The sequence below is a fragment of the Cannabis sativa genome, chromosome 6 (genome assembly GCF_029168945.1).
Source record: "Cannabis sativa cultivar Pink pepper isolate KNU-18-1 chromosome 6, ASM2916894v1, whole genome shotgun sequence".
Lineage (NCBI taxonomy): Eukaryota > Viridiplantae > Streptophyta > Magnoliopsida > Rosales > Cannabaceae > Cannabis > Cannabis sativa.
The window spans coordinates 844,982-867,128 of NC_083606.1; the positions used below are offsets into that span (position 1 = coordinate 844,982).

A 22,147-nucleotide genomic window follows, 5' to 3' on the forward strand; every position below is an offset into this window, starting at 1 on the left:
ATTAAATTTAAACATGTGAGATTAGTATAACTTCTTATATCATTTAACATTTTTCTATTAAATATAATAGAGTTTACAAATGCATTGAAATAAAACTATATACATTTTTCAATAAAGGGTTACTAGAGGCATATTTCATCTAATTTCTCCCCCAAAAGTTGTATAACCTTGTACAAATAAATATATCATGATGTAGAAAAATACTTTTGTACAGTACCCCATACTCGATTTGCAATTTCAGGTCCAAACAAATAGGGCAAACTTGAAGAAAATTCGATCTCAATTGTTTTACTCCTCACCATCTTATCTCTCTTTAGAAGGTACATTCTCTCAATCTCATCAACTTTTTCATTGTTCTCAACAATACATTTTTCTAACCAAATTTGGAGCACTCGCTTTGCAATAAGATCGACATGTTCTTGTATAATCTCATCTATTCGCTCTCCAGCCTCTGACTCAATTTTGACTACAATAGCAGTAGGAGACACGATTCTTCGAAAGTAAAGAGATGAAGAGAAGTAAGGCTTAACTTCAGGAATTTTCTCGAGAATTTGTCTTTGAGCATCTAATTCGGTGTCTTCATAGAATTTTTGTAGGTAATCTGGATAGAGAGCAAGGTCTTTTCGAGGTGGTAGGTCGAGAATGAGTACTAGGGTTTCAGGACTACTACGGATTATCTCCAATAAGAAGTTTGGTGAGTTTGTTGATGCATTTAGATAGGCCGAGAGACTTGTTATGTTCAATGCTCCTCCATTTGGTAGCTCGCGGTGAATCCAACCTCCATATATGAAATCAATCTATATACCAAAACATAATACATATATTTAGAATGTTAGGATCCAAACCAAAGAAAGGTTTATGTAATTAACTTGGTGTGATTAAATGTTAAGATAATGTACCATATTTTGATAGTTTATAATTCGATTGAATTAGAAAATTTAAACTAATTAAATTCATGACAAACTAAGGAGAAATTCCAACAAAAAATAATAATAAAAAAAAACTATTTTACATTCAATATATAATTCACCCCTTTACCTTATTTCTTATATAGACTTATATATAACCTTTGTGCTAATTGATTGGTAACAAAATAATTAATATTACTAAACTACATATTTCTCCAACATTTAATCAATAATTACCATGTTATTATGATCACAATAAGATAGTGTACCAATTTTTTTTGCTAATTGTGAACCTCCAAACAATATTTAATACATATATATATATATAATCATTATAATTAATATTTCTAATGCAAATTTATAACTACAAATATCACTATTCAAAAAGGGGTTTTTGTGTCCGTCAACGCAACAATCAACATTGTTAATCGACGCATTTGATCACCGAAAAAATTAAGCATCTTCCAACAATGTTAATCATCATGTGAAACTTAATACTTAATTAATACTCAAAACACAAGAAATTAACACAATATAATCTTTCTCATTTTTATTTTGAGAGGATAAGAAATTAAGAGAAAGAGTATATATCTTACATGTGAAGATGGTTTGCCAGATCTGATGTGAAGAGAGGCATGAGTTGTGTTAGTTTGATTTTGATAGTATTGTACATTTGGTGGAAGAGTAGATGGAAGGAGCTTCTTATTAAGACCATTCTCCACCGTTGATACAAGATCAACCATTAACTTCTTTTGTGGACTTGACACGTATGGAAACTCCATGAATGCTTTTCTACCTTTCTTCATCATAATCTTCTCAATCTCATCATTATCATTATGATCATCAAGCTTCATGTGAAACGGTGTCGTTGAGAACCTAGATTGCAATTGATGATGAGTGAACACTACCATTGCTCTTTCTCTGCATTAACTAATCATTTATTAATTAAAAATGTAAAATTAATTAAATCAATCTCAATATTTCATACTTATTACTTTGATTTCATTTACTTCCACACGTTTCTTATCCAAATTAATTATTTATATATACATTTATTAATAGGGTCCACACAATTCTTTATATTATTATAACTTTTCTCTTTTTTTCTTTTTCTTTCTTTTTTTACTTTTAACAATTTTTTGTAACTATTTTGAAAATTCACAAAAATAAAAAATTAGTATTTATTATTTTTGTGTGATCCACCCTATTATGGTTGATATTAAATTTATTGTTAAAAAAATAGTTTGTGATAATTTTTTAATCACAAATATAATATAGTTTTACTAAAAATATGTTAGTTTTAGTAAATAAAGTAATCTACTTATTCTATGTAGATGATATGCAATAATCAACAAAGAAAAGTCTAATGTTGACAAAATTAAAAGAATTAAAGCTCAAATTAGAATTTGAGTTGAAGGATGGGTAGCAACTAAGATTCTGCACAGTATAACCATCCTAAGGAACAGAGACAAGGGGAGATTGAAGCTACACCAAGAAGATTACATTGACAAAATCATAAAAAAATATTCTAGGAAGGATGCTAAGGTTGTTGCACAACCAATTACCAATTAATACCACATGTCCAAGACTATGTGCCTAAAGAATAAAGTGGAATAAATAAAATATCAGAAGTACCCTATCCAAATGCAATAGGATCTATAATGTATCTTATAGTCAACACTAGACTTGACCTTCCTTATGCAATCAATTTGTTAAGTAGGTTCATGTTAGGGCCGAAAAATGGGTCAGACCCGATATTATAATACAAATTAAAACCCACACGAGAGTTAGCAGGTTTGGGTTTACCTTAAATGGGTTCGGGTTGACTCGTCTAACCCGTTTAATAAACAGGTCATGTTCGGATTGTTACAACTAACACGAAATTGACTCATTAATAACTTATTTAAAGTTATTTTATACTTTAACATGTCATAAATGGGTTATAAACGTGTTGAATACTTCATAAACGTGTTATTGGTTGACATGTTTAAACAAAATATGCTTATAAACGGGTTACACGGGTCGTGTTGTATCAACTCGTTTATAAACGGGTCGTGTTCGGATTTCATTTTTTGACATGATTATTAAACGAGTTGTGTTCAGGTCGAGCATATACCCATTATACATGGGTCTCGACACGACACGAACATGACCCGCAAACACGAATTGCTACCCCTAGTTCATGTCTAGGGAAAGAACATTGGAAAGCATATACCAAGCACACCAGGCGCATCAGAACATTGAAGGATTTATGGAAGCAGACTATGCAAGGGATAGAGACACTATAAGATCTACATCAACCTATTTTTTTCATAACTACTAGAGGTAATTTTACTAGCTAGAAGAGCTAAACCTAGCTAAGAAAGTACCTACTATCTACTCAGACAGCCAGAGTAGTATCTATTTATGCAAGAATTCTATGTTAAATTCATGATAGAATGAAACAGATAGAGATTAAATACCATTTCATCATGGATAAAATTACTTTAGGGAAAATTGAGATTGACAAGGTACCTACAGTAGTAAACCCTGTAGTAATGGGAACTAAGGTGGTTTCCCTAAATAAGTTTAAGCTTTGGTTAAGCTTATTAGGGATTAACACATGTTGGTAAAACCCTTAGAATATCTAAGTCTAGCAACTATGAGTGCATATGGTGATTCAGGTAGAAATTGTTGGAAAAAAATCTCCATATACACTACCGATCAACATAACAATTTATTACAACTTGCATGGAAAATAAAAGGAAAATTGCAATAGGTGGCCTTCGACCTTAACAAACTCTCCCTGAACGAAGGTTAGTTGCAATCTTAGTTAAACTTTTGCAACTAACTTCAACATACACTCTCAGCTCACTACAAATATAAATAATAGTAGACTAAACAAAAACAAAAGACCAAATCGAAGTAAAAGGAAGAGACTTGAAGAGCTAAGTCTTGGAGCCCTAGGGATAGGGCTAGGAGGTCCATTTCTAGGAGGTTACATACACAAAGAAAAGAAGAGAGTTAGAAAAAGAGAGAAGAGAGGAAATAAATGTAAAAGATTAAGGATTACCAATCAATTACTTGAGATTTGGATTCTATTTTTGTATTGTGTTGATCGTTGAAGATCCAATAGTGGAAATGAACCACTCTTAAGCGAGCTCGAAAGTGGAAACACCCAACATCTTTGGGGAACCTTTATTAATCTGGTATTTTCTTTTCTTATTTTTCTTTATCAGTTTTATTGTTATAAGTGTGTATGTGTGTGTGGTTTAATCTTTGATCAGGGGAGAGCTATTAGGTTCAATTTAAGGTTGATACAAACTTTAAGTTTTTGGAAAAGAAACTCGAAGCTCTATAATTAGGGTTCTGATTGTGTTGTACGTGTGTGAAAGATTCAAGCTATAGGATCAATTTAAGAAACTAATTCCTTACAAAAGAAATTGAAGACACACTCAACTAACCAATTTTCATTATTAATAAAATTATTTGATTTGTAAGCTAGCTACACACATGTATTATTACATCCAACATAAAATTGAAGACAAACATATAACATATCACATAATAACGACTTGTATCTAGGTGCCCATACACCTATTTACAAGGCTTAACAGATGAGTAATAAGAACGTTTCATACTAGGGTACAGGCACTGTATCACATACACTACGTACGTAATTGCACGAGTGTTGGTAGGGTTTGTTTCGTACCTTGAGTACTACTAAGTGATATATATACCACACACACCCTCTACTTTCTCGTACTTGTGCTGGTAACAGCTTAATGTACTCTTTAAACAATATGCACTATACCAGTGCACTCTATACCGTTTCCGTACAAGTGTTAGTAGTGTAGCAATCATAACAAGTATGCATATACATTAACACATACATACAATCGCATATTCATATCACATATTACATGCGGTTCTTACTTCTTTTCCGAATTTAAGTGAGTTGGTCGACCTGAACGAAAAGTCTCGTGTTGGATGAATACCCTAATCACATATTAAAACCGAGTAAATCACATGTCAAAATCCTAATCCGGGAAACCCGAACCTACAATGAATGATTTTTCTACCTTTCTTCATCATCTTCTCAATCTCATCAGTATCATTATGATCATCAAGCTTCATGTGAAACGGTATCGTTGAGAACTTAGATTGCAATTGATGATGAGAGAAAACTACCATTGCATGCTCTTTCTCTGCATTAACTAATCATTTATTAATTTAAAATATAAAATTAATTAAACCAATCTCAATATCATACTTATTACTTTGATTTCATTTACTTCCACACGTTTCTTATCCAAAATTTATTATTTTAATATAAATTTATCAATATGGTCCACACACAATTCTTTATATTATTATAACTTTTGTCTCTCTTTTTTTTCTTTTTCTTTCTCTTTTTACTTTAACAACTTTTTGTATTTTGAAAATTTCACAAAAAAGAAAATTAGTATTTATTATTTTTGTGTGATCTACCCTATTATGATTGATATTAGATTTATTGTTAAAAAATAATTTTAGTGATAATTTTTTAGTCACAAATATAATATAATTTTACTAAAAATATGTTAATTTTAATAAATAAAGTTATCTACTTATTGCTCTATGTAGATAATATGCAATAATCAACAAAGAAAAGTCTAATGTTGACAAAATTAAAAGAATTAATGCTCAAATTAGATTTTGAGATGAAGGATGGGTATAAAGGAACAGAAACAATGGGAGATTGAAGCTATACACCAAGAAGACTACATTGACAAAATCATAACAAAAAATATTCTAGGAAGGATGCTAATTAAGGTTGTTGCACAACCAATTACCAATTAATACCACATGTCCAAGACTATGTGCCTTAAGAATAAAGTGGAATAGATGAAAATTTCATCCTATTTATGTGTAAATATGGAGTCAATATAAGTGTCACGCACACGATATAAATTAAGACAATCGATCAAAAACTTGACCTAAATATAATATATTGGACATTGTATATGATGATTATGATATAATGTGGAAAAAGATATTATTATATATGTGGACTAATTATTAATTCATATCACTATACTCATTTGATCTATCATGCAACTAATTATTCCAATGTAATGGTGATCATGATTTTCTATTTGAAATTAAGTTACGTACATAATACGGGCAAGTAATTAATTATATATTAATCTACCATCGTAAAACTCAAGCTAATTAATTATATTATTCTACCCTCGTAAAACTCAAGTTAATTATATTATTTCTACAAAATTATTTATGTATATGGACTTATATACGACGACTTGACTAAGTCTTACTTACCATCGTCAAAGAGAAACACTTAAGGTGACTTTATAAAAAAAAAAAATGAGAAATACTAAACAGTATTTATAGTGTTTAACACTTTGTGAGTTGTAATATTAATATTAGTACAATTAATATCGAATCCTATTTACACTATAAAAAATTTTACTTTTAGTTAAAACAAAACTTGTGACTAAAAGTGAAAAAAATTGTGACTAATTATAAATTATTATTCTTATGTTGTGGTTAAAAGGTCCGTAGCTAAGATATTAGTCACAAAAATTATAATTTGTTGTGACTAAATGTATTTTTAATCACAATATTTGTTGTGACTAAAATCAAATGCACTAGTCTACCATCGTAAAAAAGAAACACTAGAGGTTATTTTATGGTGCCAAACATATAAAAAGGTGATATCTCGTTATTGATATAAAAAATAGATATAATTATATAATAGATATACTATTTAGAAATATATTATTTCTACAAAATTATTTATATAGGTACCTATACTGTATGATGATGAATTAGAAGTATTGAATTGCTAAAAAAGTGATGTATTATTATATTTAGTAATATATCATTATAATAGTGTTTAAAAAAATGTGTCAAATTCGGTACAATATATAACATTAAGTGTGACTAATGCTACGAAAACAAACTACTTTTAGTGACAAAATTTTATTTATAACATGATTTTTTTTGTGACTAAATATGATTTTCAGTCACATTAATAAAAAGTTATTTGTAACTAAAATATAGTATTTAAATACAATTAGTAGTCACTAATTTAACTTTAGCCACAACAAATATTGTAACTATAAAATAAAAAATTCTGTAATAATAAATTATATTTTTTTTTATTTACTATAAGATTTTTTATAGTGATAAATTCTATGGAGACTTCTATTTGCACTCTATAAAATTATAAATACATCCTATTATTAAAAAAATATACTTAAATAATTTTTAAAAATTACTCTTAATATTTTTTAAATTTTTTTTCCTCACATTATTTTATGTTAATTTCAATACTTATTTTAATTTCATTTTCATAATTTTTTCTAACTCATGTATATATATTTTTTATTTCTTTAAGAAAAATTTATAATTTTTTTGTCATAATATTTAAAATATAATTTAATTTTGTTTGATAAGTATATTTTTTTAAGAATATGAATTGAAAGAAAAAAAGTTAAAAAAATTTAATATAATTAAAAATATAAATTTTATATAAATTTAAAATTATTAAAATAAGATGTATTTAAAAGTTTTTGGGTCCCTAGTAGTACCACTATTGCAAAGAAAAATTTACAGGGAGACACATCATTACAAAAATAGAAGAAAGTAGCTACAAAATTATTATCCATTATTATATACGCGTGGACTAATTCATATCACTCATTTATAATTCTATCATGTAAAATAACTAACTATATATTTATATAATTATTTGTACGTGAATTATTTTATATATTATTTTTTTAATTTTTTTTTTAAATTTATGATTTGGGTTTTAAAAGTAGTTTTTAGATATTTTATTGTAATTTAAGTTGCTCTACTAGTTGCAATAAGAATTTTTAGGTAGAATTCTGTAAAAATGCAAAAAAAAATTATTTTAAAATTTAAAAATAAAAAAACTTTTCATTCAAATAATAAACTTAAAAATTGATAGCCAAGTATCTAGTGGACATATATGACGTAATAACATATAATTTAAATAATAAACTTAAAACTTCATAGTCAAGTCTTTAGTGGACATATATGACGTAATAACATATAATTTAAATAATTTTAGTGAAGTTGATAATAAGGTTTTGGTTTCTATAAATAGTAGAGCTCAATTCTCACTTGTTTGCAAATCTGAAAATCATTATGGGATTCTCTAGTTTTGTTGGTAATAATCTTCTTCTTTATGTACTCTTTCTTTTCCTCACTTTATTATCATCTTTCTCTTTCTCACAGCCTATTTGCCATGATTTTGAAAAGTCTTCTCTATTGAAGTTTAAGGAAAGCTTTATTATTAACAAGTCTGTTACTAATGATCCTGATGCTTATTCAAAGGTTGCCTTGTGGAGCAACAAAGAAGATTGTTGTATGTGGGATGGTGTTGTGTGTGATGAGATCACAGGCCATGTCATCACCCTTGATCTTAGCAATAGTTATCTTTATGGCTCTCTTGACTCAAATAGCACCCTCTTCAACCTGGTTCACCTCCAAAGCCTTAATCTTGGAAACAACCATTTTAACTACTCTCACATACCCAATGCTATCAACCGACTTTCGATGCTCACCAATTTGGACCTATCAGGCTCTGTCTTTTCTGGCCAAATTCCCTCTGAGGTTTCAGAACTATCCAAATTGTTGCAACTTTCTTTGTGTGCCAACATAGATCCAATTTCACAAGAAAATCTTTTGAAACTCAAAAAGCCAAACTTTGAGAGCTTGATTTTGAATTTAACAAGCCTTGAAGAACTCTGTCTCAGTTATGTAAGCATATCTTCAATAGTTCCAAAATCATTGGCGAATTTGACAACTTTGAAATCTTTATTACTCAAAGATTGTGAACTAAAAGGTGAACTCCCAACTAATATCTTTCAACTACCAAACTTACAAGAACTCAGCTTGCGATTTAATGAAGATCTCAATGTAAGAATAACTCCATTGCTTAACCAAAGGAGTTCTCTCAAGTCATTGTTCTTGAGTTACACTCCGTTATCTGGGGATCTATCATCACTAAATCAAAACTTTTCTTCTTTGACTGAGTTATCAGCAAGTGATTGCAACATTTCAGGAGTGATTCCAGATTCCATAGGTATGTTGAGCCAACTCCTTTATCTCGATCTTTCTGAAAATAATCTTGTAGGAAATATCCCTTCTTCTGTTGGAAACCTAACTCAACTCAGTGAACTACATCTTTCTGTTAATCAACTTAGTGGTCCGATTCCATTGTCATTTTCAAATCTCATCAATTTAGAAATTCTTTTCGTACAAGGTAATAGTTTGAGTGGTATAGTGGATTTTGACATGTTTCTTGGCCTTAACAACCTCACTTGCCTTGATCTTTCCATAAACCAACTCTCATTAAATGTTAACAATAGAATAAATAATGAAACGTTTCCACAATTCACTTCACTAGTACTATCCAACTGTAACTTAACAACTTTTCCACATTTTCTTAGGCATCAAAGAAAGCTTCAACTTTTGTATATTGAGTATAACCCTATTGGTGATCAGATACCAAATTGGATGTTGAGTGTAAGCAGAGAAACAATGGTGAGTTTATCACTTGCTGGAAACTCTTTAATAGGAGAACTCTCATCTGCAATATGCAACCAAACTTCTCTTCAATTTCTTGACCTTAAAGATAATAGTTTGCGTGGTGAGCTTCCTCCTTGTTTAGGTAATTTTAGTAAGTCATTATCGATAGTGACCCTTAGAAATAACCATTTTTGTGGAAACACTCCTGAATTCAAAGGAAACCAAATAAGATACATTGATTTATCAATAAATCAATTTGAAGGGAAAATATTTAAATCGCTTACCAATAGTGAGATGCTTGTTTACCTCAATTTGGAAGGTAACAAATTAAGTGATGTTTTCCCATATTGGTTGGGAAATCTTCCAAAGTTAGAAGTTCTTAAGTTGCAGGGAAATGGATTTTATGGAGCTATAGAGGAGCCTAGAACAATCCTTCATTTTCCTAAGTTGCGTGTAATTGATATCTCTAACAATAACTTCACTGGAAAATTGCCATTGAAATATATACAAAGTTGGAAGTCCATGACAAGTACAAGCAATATTGATGAAGACTTTGATTATATGAGATCACCAACTTTTAGCATCACAACAAGTTATGGTACGCTTGGGTATCAATATTTTTTCGAGCTTACAACAACAATCAAAGGCATTGGCATATGGTATTCAAGAGTGGAAAAAGTTCTTATACTCATCAATTTCTCCAACAATAAATTTGATGGAGACATTCCTCAAGCCATTGGAAACTTAAAAGGGCTCATTTCTCTTGATTTGTCCAACAACCGATTCAAAGGTGGCATTCCATCATCATTGAGTAGTCTAACAAATCTTGAATCGTTAGATCTTTCTCAAAATGCCCTTTCAGGAGAGATCCCAAGAGAATTGGACAAATCATCTTTTCTTCAGTACTTCAATGTTTCACACAACAAATTGGTTGGACCTATACCACAGTCCCATCTCATCACATTTGATAGCAGTTGTTACGAAGGAAACTTGGGTACTGCCAAAATGTGGAAATCACTCCAAGCCATTGGAACTACCACCTCCATCATCTGAAGAAGATGAGTCAAGCAATTCTCTATTTCAATTCGGTTGGAAAGTTGTGGCAGTAGGATATGGGTGCGGATTCTTAATTGGGTTGCTCATTGGAAAAATTGTGATTGCAAGGAAACCAAATTGGTTAGTGATGATCTTTGGGAACCAAATAAGGATGTGACAACCCTAGTGGTTCCTAATTCTCAACTCCACTTTGATGTATTTTAATCTTGTTGTGTTATTCTATGTGTGGTTGTATTTTATGCTTTTGAGTAATAAGTTGTCTTTCTTATTTGTAAACATTCATATGTTGGATGTAATAATACATGTGTCTAGCTAGCTTACAAATCAAATAATCTTATTAATAATGAAGATTGGTTTGTTGAGTGTGTCTTCAATTTTTTTGAGGAAATAGTTTCTTAACTTGATCCTATAAAACAATGCAGTTATAACTTTTCTTGTAAGATGCATTTGATTATATATTTTTATTTACTATAGTATAGGAAATGTTACCTTTGACCCTACACTTAACAAAAATAATAAATCAACTCTCCAAGGTTGATTTAGACATTTTCCTTCCTTTTTGACTCTAATCAAAACTACACCTTTTTGAACTTACACAAAAACCCTATTCGAACAATCTGAAACCCTTGAATCTTTCACAGACATACAACACAATCAGAACTCTAATAGAGCTTCAAGTTTTTTCTCCCAAAACTCGAAGCCTGCATCAACCTCAAATCAAACTCCATAGCCACTACAAGAAATGTCACTTTTTTCAGCGCAGTTTACTACTGCGCATCTTGTAAACTGCGCTGGCAAAAAAGTTAAAATTTTACCAGCGCACATTTGCAGTAACAAAATTATAACTTTTGCCAGTGTATTTACGTGTTGGGAAAAATATTTTTGCCAGCACGTTTCATTTTACCCCAGTAAAAGTTCTAATACTAACGTTTATTTGCCAACTCTTTTTTGCCAACACTGAAAAACCGTGTTTTTGCAAATGTCAATTATACATATAAAAATATAAAACTGTATGCGTCTGCAGAAGCAGAAAGTAATTCTGTTACTGTAGAAATCAGTTTTGCAGTGACAAAACAGAAGAGACAGAATATAAAATATTTGCAGAAAAATAAATAACTTAACACAAGAGATTTATATGTGGTATTAGTGTTCTCCCAAACACTCCTAGTCCATGGGGCCACACCCAGAGAATGAAATCAATTAATAAAGTATCAAAATTACAAAGACAATTGACTCAAACAAGTTTAGATCACTCCCTCTAAAGTATTGCCGCAATCCTTTGTAATCCACTTTATGAATCTGACTTCTTGAAACACCTTCAAGCCCGAACTCCCTTCGTCTTTGAAGTGTGAGTGCTTACTTCCTCCCGAAGTAAGGCTTCAACAAGTCTTCTCCCGAAGACCAAGTACTTACTTCCTCCCGAAGTAAGGCTTTATCAAGTGTTCTCCCGAAGACCAATCTCTTGTTCAATCAAGTAGTTCTTCACAACCTCTAGGACAGAGTAAGAACAGAAATAAACAACTAGAACCTAGATGAACAACTAGGCTCTCACAAAACAAAGAAACTCTCTTCTCTCAAATAAGATAAGTGCAAAAAATGAATAATGGAAGAGCTAATTCGAATGGCTGCTCTCTAGGCTCTATTTATAGAACATAGAAACCTTAGAGACAGTCACAAGATCGAATCTACAGCTGTACAAAAACTTTCCTAAAAAAACACGATCTGCAAGATCGGATCTCGGATGCCGACGCAACAGACGTACCGAAACGGGAAACTTGCTATAATCGGGTCCGATCCTTTATTAATGCTTGATTCCTGCCAAAAATAGATTAGATATTCTGATTGTATCAAGATACAATCGAAATCAATAAGGAAAATGCAACAATCAAAGTTTCCTTAAAAAAGACAACTTTCCATAAGAGAATTGCTTCTCTTACAAGAAGTTTCCAAATAAAGGAAAGTTCAGCTAAAAAGTGCAACTTTCCTAAGAAAGAAAAGAGCAACTAAAAACTGAAATCACAAGGTAAGAATTCGGGTATGTATGCAAAAAAATCTTACCATAAAAGAAAAAATATTTTGTCAACTAACTTGTCAAAAAAAGACTTTACAAACACATCAAAAGTAGATTTCATTTTGTCAACACAATACCAAACTTTTGTCAGAACAAAAATGTGCTGGCAAAAGTGACATTTCTTATAGTAACTTTAATAAATACCAATATAAAAATAATTCAAAGTAACTTTAAAAAAAAATAATAATTCAAAATAAAAATTAATAAAATTTTTAATTATTAACTTTATTTTTTTTAAAAAATAAATATTATTAAATATTATTATAATATGTAAAAGTTTTAATCGTATATAAGTTGTCTTATCGTAAGAGTATACACCTTATATTATAATAGCCACGCGATCTAAAATCAATGGTTAAAAAAAGTACCCTACCGATAAGAAACTTTTGTTAGGTCATACCATAATCTTGTCCCATATATATGTATAAATATAAAATTGAGAAACAAAAAATAAGACTTTGTCAAAATTTTATTTATAATATATATATATTGAATTGTTGAAATGAGGTAATATTAATGTTGTAAAAGAATAGATATATAATATTAGAAAAATAAATATAAAGATGTCTGAATTTTATTAAGCATTGGTAATACATCCAACCGAATCAGATCTTTAAGTGCCAATAAGTACAAACAAATACACTTAATTACCTTAGATTTGACCGAATAAGATTTGTTTGGGTCATTAAGTGCAGACAAGCACATCCTATGACTTAGTCAAGTCATGTGTAAGTCTTCAGAACAGCCTTTTTTTTATTTTATTTTTTATTTTTTTTATATATTTTTACAAAATTCTACATAGAAATTCCTATTGCAACTAACGCTGTAACTTAAATCGCAATGAAAAATCGTATCCACTTTAGAAACTCAAACCGTAAATTTGAACTGATTTTTTGTCAAAATAAAATTTAATAATAATCTAAACTAAATGTGTTATGACAAAACTGTTTACATTTTCTGTATCTGTTCGTGTTAAGAATTTTCTTTAAGTTGGTTATATTAAAAAAGTTGTCGAAAATTAAACTCAGGGTCCTATTTTGGAAATTACAGGGTCCGTTTTGTCATTTAACAAAATAAAAGGTCCAATCTGTAACTTTTGCAAAACATAGGGTCTAAAATAGTATTTAGCCTTTACTATTTGATAATTAGAACTAAAAAATACAATTTAAAAATCATACATAAATATATATATATATATCACTTTTTTATTTGTATCATAATGGTCATTTTATAAAACAAAAATTATTTTACACTACTACAAAATGCAGAATTCGCGACAGTCCCAAAAACGCTTTTTTTTGGGACCGTCGCTAAAAAAATTAACTGATTGTTGAAAACCGTCGCCTATACTATATTATAGGCGACAGTTTTTAACACTCGTATAGATTAGGCGACGGTTTAAAAGTGTAGAAATTTTTTTTTTAAAAAAGTTATAAAACTATGCCCCACGGTTTAGAACCGTTGGGCAAAGTATGGGCCACTATTTTAAATCGTGGCCCATACTTTGCCCCACGGTTCTAAACCGTCGCAAATAGGGCTAAAAAATGAAAACTCTTGCGCCTCTCACCATAAGACAGACATCAAACCCTCGCATCTCACTCACTCCCTGTCTCTCACTCCCTCGATCTCACTCAGTCACTCACTCGGGTCTTTCTCTATCACTGGCGGTGCACCTCCGCCACTACCGGCGACGCCTGCTGACCCTATTCGTTCACAATCACAATGCCCACCTCTCGTGAGTCATGTATCGCACCTGACCTTTGATAGCGCCAGAAGGGTTTCTGGGTTTGCCCACTGAACTCGAGCTAGAAGTCCCAAGAAACGTCCCTAGCACCAGGTGAGCTTCTCTCTTCTTACAATTCGGTCGACCATGAACTTAGCTTTGGTGTTTACAACATCTGATTAGGAATAAAAAATGAAAAAAATTACTATATCTATCAGAGGAAAATATGTTGAATCAAAATCATTTTTGTGCTCTATGAAATAAGTTTAGAGTGAATGAATTTGAAAAGTTGGGTGATTGGAGTTTGGATTGCTGGCCTAATTGTCTTTTGATTTTTCAATTTTTGTTTTTAAATTCTTCTTGAAAAGGGTTTTGGATGGAGAGAATGCGATTTTTTCTTGACCTTGCCCTGTATAAGTTGTATTCTGCAAGATAATGGCATAAACGGCAACCCCATTATAAGTCTAACTTTTGATTCTAACATAAACGGCATTACACCACTCTACAAAAAATAAATAAACCCAATTAAAACATACTTAAAAGTCAATAATTAATTACCTTAATTATTAGCTTGCCTGAATGAGAAAAGAGATCGATATTCGATCATGTGATGAGTTAATTACCATTGTAATTGAAGTTGAAGAGGTGTTGTGAAAATGAGTGAATCTTGTCATTGAGAAGAAGAAGAAAAATATGAAAGATATATTAATTGGTAAAGAGGTTATAGTAGTTTGTTTAATATATGTATAGCAGTAATAATAGAGAAGATGTAGTGATGAAAAATATGATCAGAATTAGGCTTCAACGTGTCAAAAGCAATGTGAAAACTGTAAGAAAAACACTGTGATCACCAAATAAAAAATCGAATTTGTCTGAGAAACCCAAGACAAGAAATTAGAGAGAAAGAGAGCTTTATGATCAATGTTTTGCTACCAACATATATTGGGCCTATCGATACCCCCTCCCACTACTGCTATAAATGTTTATTGTGAAGTGTTTTTTCTATAATATTTTTTAATTATGATCAATATTTATAAGAAAATGAAAGTTTTATAGTAGATAATCAATTACTTCACTATTGGTTGGTCAATCTCAAACTCATTTGGAGAATGATTATAGGTATCATCTATGTATAGATGACAAATTAGAAGTTTGATTGTGTTCAAATCTGTAACTAATAAAATTTGAGATTTGATTTTATTGTCTTCATTGTTTTCTCATTGGCATCTGAGTTAAATAGTTTGACTTTGTGTTGGTTATTTTGCTTGGACCGTCTCAGGGAAAATTCTACATCAATTACAAAGTATAATTTTTTTACTTTTTTGCACTACTTCGAGATGTGCAAAGGTTGTTATTTTCGAGCTACTTGTTGTTGTGTGCACTACTAAATTTATAAGATTCATCACATTTATCAGTTAATATTCTTTTGTCATTTTTAGTTTGAAGTATGCTGTTTTACTCTTTGTAATTTTGTCACATCATATAACATGATTTCAATATGTATACACACATTGGCATATGGGGAAACAAATAAAGAAAGAGAATCTCTTTTTTCTCGCATAATATTTATCCAAGTTTTTACACAATCCAGCCAACCATTAAGTCCTATACATTTATATTTATAACATCATAGTATAATCTTCCTGATCTATCTATTTTATAGAATATAACAAACCTATAGCCACATGAAATATGCAAAGGCTGAGAGAAATATATAAAGTTGCAGTCTTTAACTCTTTATAAAGTTAAATGCAGAGAGACTATCTTTGAATAACTTTGAAATAACATCTCTTGATTGACAATATCCAATTATTATTTATATTTTGCAGCAACAAAAACCAAAATTCTTGAGTGTATATATATAATATAAAATCATTGATAGTACTACTTCAAATTTTTTTTATCAAATAAACAACTAATTATATATTTGAATACATATATATATACATAGCTTCTAAATATATATCAGTTAGGTCATATAGTCAAAATACCTTTATCTCTGATGTTGGGTTGAGAAGTTGCTGATGTTCCTCCTTTACCTTGTTATATCGTTCAATTATCAATTTCATATACTTAGAGTGAATTGATAATAAAGAGTTATCAATTCAAAAGAGAATGTAGTGTAGTGTAGTGTACAAGGTCTTTTACTAATTATTATATATTTTTTTTTCAATTTTGTTTTGCAGGGTAAGAGCAACCCGTATTTAAATGATGAGATGAATCTTCTCCGTGATCAATGGATTGAATGCGTCTAAACACAAACGGTGCAACAAGGGCTATTATGATGATCAATTTTTTTTTGTTTATACTTTACACTACAATCAAATACTTTTATATAACTAACAATTATGTAAGTTAGAGTAAGTAGTTTGCATATATTTCAGTTTCTGTTCATTTTTAATTTATATTTATACTTTACCTTAACTAATTAATGATATTATATAAATTCATAAAAATTAATTAATGCATGGAAAAAAGAGTAGAATTATTTATTATTTTAATTTTTTTTCCTTTTTTTGGTAGCAAAATGACTAGCAAAAAGCGTTGTTGAAAAATATTAAATTTATAATTAAATTGAAAATTTTACTGCATGCGACGGTTTAAAACCGTGCCTATAACACTATAGGCGACGGTTTTAAACTGTGGGCTATAGTATAGGCTACGGTTTAAAACTATGGCCTATAGTATAGGCCACAGTTTTAAACCGTAGCCTATAGTGTTCACTATAGGCGACGGTTTTAAACCGTGGCCCATACTATTTTCTCGACAGTTTTCAACCGTCGTCTATTCTACCTAGTATTCGCGACGCTCGTATAGGCGACTGTTTTATGGACTGTCGGGAATTCTTTACCTGACAGTGTAAAACCAACGGGAATTTGGGATTTTTTAGTAGTGTTAAAAGAGTAAAGGATATTTTGATCAAAATAATAAAAATTTCATTTCATTTCATACTATACCAAATATCACAATTCTTATTTAGTTATTGTGACTATAAATATATCTAGTCATACTAAATTGTAATTTTTGTAACTAATGTCTTTAGTTTCAGATTTTTAAATCATTAATTAAGAATGATGATTTATAATTACTCACAATTTTTTTATTTTTAATTATAATTTTTATTGTGATTAAAAATAAAAAATTCATAAAATCTATTTTTTTTTATTTACTATTAAGATTTTTGATAGTACTATAGTGCCACTATTGTAAAGAAAAATTTACAAGGAGACACAACATTAAAAAACAGAAGAAAGTAGCTAAAGTCTTTATAGTAGACCCTACAAAATTATTATCCATTATTATATATGCGTGGACTAATTCATATCACTCATTTATAACTCTTTATCATAACTAACCAACTAGATATATTTATATAATTATTTCAACGTGCAAGACCACTTGACTAATAAGTCTCTCTTCTCTCTTTAATGTGTAAATTTGACGACTTTGATTTATTGGACATTTTATAAAATAAAATTTATTATTGGAATTTTACGATTAATTAGTAATATTAATTTTTTAGAAGATATTTTTTAAAATTATACGAAAGTTGCTACTTATTCACAATAATAAAGAAAGTATTAGATATTAATAGTGTATTTTAACATTTCTCTTAAGCTAATTCATTGGTGATTATCTTCTATTTCTATTCCATTAATTAGCTATTTTCACCCTTGAACATTGGCAATATTGATACATATGGAATTAAGTGACGTAGAGTAAGTAATAGTCTACCATATGCATCGCAAGTGTCGCATGACTAAATTATCTATCTATCTTGTTTTTTTGAATAAAAAATCATAAAATCTATTAATTAATAAATTCGTTCAAAACAATAAAACGCACTTCAGAGGAACAATTCTTCAACTGAAGCACACGATCTGTAAAGAAACAAGAGTCTCTTGCCAAACAATATTGATATGAAGCAAATTACCATTTTTAGTTACATTTTTTTTTTTTTTAAATAAAAAGTAAATTTTCATTAAAGTGAAAATTCATCCATTAATAGCAAATGTTTCAGGAGATAAATCATGTTTCTAAAAATACGATTTGAAGAAATACAAGAGTTGCGCGCTAGATAATGAACGATTTTGTTTGTAAATCGTTCAACAAATTGAATAGCAACATTACTCAAGAAAAATAAAAATAACATGATAATCATTAAGTAAGAGGCCATAAGGTATATGTAAATTACTTTGGATAGCTTGAACACAAACCAAACTGTCAGTCTCCAAGATCACATTATTAGACCATGAATGCATCTGAACTCAGAGCCTACTTGATACCAATTATTTCTGTAATTTTCGGTAGAACAACACCCATCTTGCTCACAGTATAGGCCTCCAGTACCCTTCCCTCATTAGTTCTTGCCAAACAACCTAATCCGACATGACCAACATCGTTAAATAATGCTCCATCAGCATATACCTTTATCTGATTAGAATGCTGGTGTACTCCATTACACATTATGTTTCATGCATCCAGCAGAAACAATGGACAAAGAAGAATTCATCTGTGTTTGGCAAAATTATATCGATCAAAGAACAACTAATGACGTAGTAGGGGTCTTATCTTGCCAAACCACCTCATTACGAGCCTTCCAAATTGCCCAAGAAACCATAACAACTTACAGAGAGATATCTGAACAATCGATTCCAGCATGCTCGAGCAAAAGAACACCCTACCAGAACATGAAAAATTGTTTCCTTATGGCCATTACAGGGCAAATAGGAAGAAATAGGCACATGAGCTTTGAGAAGCTGTACACAAGTTGGTAAAATTCCAGAAACCACTTGTCAAACAATAAGCATAGTAACAAATCAAAAGTTACTTATCTTGGTTTGGGAAATCCAAGCACTACTTGACTGTAATTTTTTTTCAGTGCAAGGGAAGCTTGTAATTCGATTGTCTTATACTGTTTTAGCTTTATTTCTTTACAGCCCAAACACTTTAATCGAATTGGTATAATAAGCATAGTAACAATCGGTAATAGAACTTGATAACTAAAGAATTTAGATCTTACACTATGTATTGAATATAAAAATACACAAAAATATACAACGATACATGCAATTTCATAAGAAATGAATTACACATTATGTTTATTCACCTATAGTTTCTAATTCTAAAGACTTCATAAATTTTTTTGGTAGTTTGGTATTTGTTTTGGACGGATGATCACTTGATGAAGATGAAAATGGATTGGACGGAATACTTAATTCTTCATTTCCTTCCAACATTTGAACTACAACTTTCATATTCGGACGATTTAATGGGTGCCATTGAATACACCGAAGTCCAACGATTGCAAGCTTTTTTGCAATCTTACCATCTCCGCCTTCATCAATATAGATTCGAATATCTTTTCCTTCTTCTAAAAGATTAAAAATCCATTCTGGATAGTAGATTTCATTCATGTTATCATTTTTCCTCCCTCCTACAATTTCGAGTAATAACATTCCAAAACTATAGACATCTGATTTGTCGGATACATTTCCAAAGTTTCTAGAGAATACTTCGGGTGCAATATACCCTATGGTTCCTCTAGCGGTGGTCATTGACACTATGCTTTGATCTTTTGAACATAATTTTGCAAGACCAAAATCAGAAATCTTTGGTTTGAAGTTGTGGTCTAATAGGATATTATGAGGCTTAATATCAAAATGAACAATTCGTTTATCACAACCTTGATGTAGATACTCAATTCCCTTAGCTATGCCTAAAGCAATGTCAAATAATTTCTCCCAACTAAGAGAACATTTTTCATTGCCAATCAACTGTTTTGTTGATAAGTGTTTCTCTAGCGAATCGTTTGGTAAAAATTCATAAACTAGGGCTCTTCTAAATCCATCAGCACAATAACCGACCAAACGAACCACATTGACATGGTGAATTTGACCTATTGTACTTACCTCATTGATGAACTCTTCTCCATTTCCCTTTGAGATATTCAAAATCTTCACCGCGACGAGAATGTCGTTGGAAAGTTTACCTTTAAAAACGGTTCCATACGCTCCTTCTCCCAACTTATCTTTGAACTTTTTTGTGATATTTTTCACATCGGCATAGGTATATCTTGATGGCTTGAATGCTATGTAATCCTCCAAAAACTTTTCAAGTCTTAACCCATTTTCTCTCTTTTGTTTCTCTTTATGGTAGACATAAAAAGTTGCAAGAAACCCCAATACAATAACAAATGAACCTGTTGTGAAACCTATACATACAAATAAATATTGATTTTAAGGATGAGAAAAAACAAGAATATTTAAATTTATAAGAATTTATAACATTAATTATATTACACAAAAAAAAGTGTTATAAAAAATCATTCTACTATTTATAATACAAATACTCACCAGTAGTCATCAATACAAATTTCAACTGATCATGATCACCTGTAAAATTAACAAAAGAGAGAAATATAAACAAAAAAACACACAATCGAAATTGTTTTAATTTGGATCAATAATAAGAGAGAAATTAATTTTACTACATACCTTTCTTCATTGGGTTGTAACATTCAGTTTGATCATCATTCGAGTCATGAGGCCTCTTCAATCTGCATTTCTTTCCTTTAGCTTCACAATTTTCGCAATTCGGTTTTGACCATTCCAAGGAAAAAATTTCATGTTTGAATATTTCTGGTGGGACTGGCAAATTGCTAAACATCTTGCTACATGAAACTAAATCCCCCCAATAGTTGTATCCATAAAAATTATAATCAATGGCATAAACAAAATACTTGGAAGATGATGATGATGAGTCACTAGTTGTTAAACAAGGGATTGGAGAATCCAAAACCCCATTATTTGTATGATTGGTAGAACATTTCAATAGCATAGACCTCATATATTGACTATTAAAGAAGTGAAGAGGAGAAGTAGTAGAAAGATTATTGAGTAATAATTTCAAATTCTTTTGTTGGATGCAATAGGGATTATAGGCTTCCATGTACTGAAATTTGTAGTTCATTTGTGTTACAAACAATTTCAATTGAAGATTTGGGAGCTCAAGCATGGTTTTGTTGGAATTAGTACATGAGAGATCGAAACCGAGCCGAGGAGAGCCACAATGGGGTGGTTGCTTGCCTTTGAGCCTGAAAGGGAATTTGATTGGTGGCTCCATCTCACCACATCTAGCTTCTTTGCACTCATCACCATCATCATCATTTTGGGTGGTTGCTTTTGCTACTCTACTCTCAATTGTTATTATAAGAAAATATGAAATGATTATGAGCTTTAGTGTTAACATACTCATTATGATTATGAGCTATAATAATACTCATATGTGCTATTTGATATTAATATTTATGTATATTCAATCAAATGATACTTTGATATTCTATTCACATATAGTTGTAAAGTCAAATTAGTATTAGTTTTGTGTGGATAATTGAAAATGTAATAATAAGTCGGCAAAACTGACTGTGACCACAGAATTATTTGAATGAGAATTAATTAAATAAGATGATAACTTCTTGGCAAATTATGCATAAATGGTTCTAAATTATTTTTGTGGGGAAGACATATAGTAATGTAAGCCACATACTTATATGATATTTTTATTTATTGTTTTTCTTTTGAATTTTTCCAATAAAATATATATTTTCATAGAAGTCCACAAAATATGTAATATGATATCTTAATGTTTTTTTTTTCTTTTAAATGAAATTCATCTTCCTTAAACATGATCAGCTAATCGCTCAAAAGAATAGCATAAAGTTCAGAAAGGACATCCCTTTCCGATAAAAACATAAGACCATCATATAACATCGGGACTATATATTAAATCCGAAAGGTGTCTAGTATTACTATGAGATGGTATTTTATAATTGATTAACAATTT

At 30.2% G+C, this 22,147-nt stretch overlaps 3 protein-coding genes and 1 long non-coding RNA gene across 4 annotated transcripts; 1 reads left to right on the forward strand and 3 right to left on the reverse strand.

Moving 5' to 3' along the window:
* Window positions 1–21: 21 nt before the first annotated feature.
* On the reverse strand, window positions 22–1,921 carry LOC115694861 (red chlorophyll catabolite reductase, chloroplastic). Its single transcript, XM_030621963.2, has 2 exons — window positions 1,505–1,921; window positions 22–797 (listed from the first exon to the last, which is right to left on the reverse strand). Exons 1-2 carry the CDS (start codon window positions 1,817–1,819, stop codon window positions 186–188), a joined length of 927 nt encoding a protein of 308 aa, XP_030477823.1. The 5' UTR covers window positions 1,820–1,921; the 3' UTR covers window positions 22–185.
* A 2,414-nt stretch (window positions 1,922–4,335) lies between these two features.
* Window positions 4,336–5,421, reverse strand: LOC133038670 (uncharacterized). Its single transcript, XR_009688169.1, has 2 exons — window positions 4,970–5,421; window positions 4,336–4,886 (listed from the first exon to the last, which is right to left on the reverse strand). It is a non-coding gene; the product is annotated as an uncharacterized LOC133038670 (long non-coding RNA).
* A 2,612-nt stretch (window positions 5,422–8,033) lies between these two features.
* On the forward strand, window positions 8,034–10,948 carry LOC115725169 (receptor-like protein 53). Its single transcript, XM_030654602.2, has one exon. The coding sequence runs from the start codon at window positions 8,067–8,069 to the stop codon at window positions 10,503–10,505; it is 2,439 nt and encodes an 812-aa protein (XP_030510462.1). The 5' UTR covers window positions 8,034–8,066; the 3' UTR covers window positions 10,506–10,948.
* An 8,358-nt stretch (window positions 10,949–19,306) lies between these two features.
* Window positions 19,307–21,661, reverse strand: LOC115694674 (rust resistance kinase Lr10). The gene is made up of 3 exons (XM_030621757.2): window positions 20,800–21,661; window positions 20,659–20,697; window positions 19,307–20,516 (listed from the first exon to the last, which is right to left on the reverse strand). Exons 1-3 carry the CDS (start codon window positions 21,557–21,559, stop codon window positions 19,405–19,407), a joined length of 1,911 nt encoding a protein of 636 aa, XP_030477617.1. The 5' UTR covers window positions 21,560–21,661; the 3' UTR covers window positions 19,307–19,404.
* Between the last annotated feature and the right edge of the window lie 486 nt (window positions 21,662–22,147).

Bases quoted from the DNA above. Each gene is read 5' to 3' on its own strand.
- LOC115725169 (XM_030654602.2), top strand. From the start codon at position 8,067: ATGGGATTCTCTAGTTTTGTTGGTAATAATCTTCTTCTTTATGTACTC.
- LOC115694861 (XM_030621963.2), bottom strand. From the start codon at position 1,819: ATGGTAGTGTTCACTCATCATCAATTGCAATCTAGGTTCTCAACGACA. The intron at 798-1,504 runs GTAAGATATATA...TTTGGTATATAG, and splicing joins CTGGCAAACCATCTTCACAT to ATTGATTTCATATATGGAGG.
- LOC115694674 (XM_030621757.2), bottom strand. From the start codon at position 21,559: ATGAGTATGTTAACACTAAAGCTCATAATCATTTCATATTTTCTTATA. The intron at 20,698-20,799 runs GTATGTAGTAAA...TTAATTTTACAG, and splicing joins TTACAACCCAATGAAGAAAG to GTGATCATGATCAGTTGAAA. The intron at 20,517-20,658 runs GTGAGTATTTGT...TTGTATGTATAG, and splicing joins ATTTGTATTGATGACTACTG to GTTTCACAACAGGTTCATTT.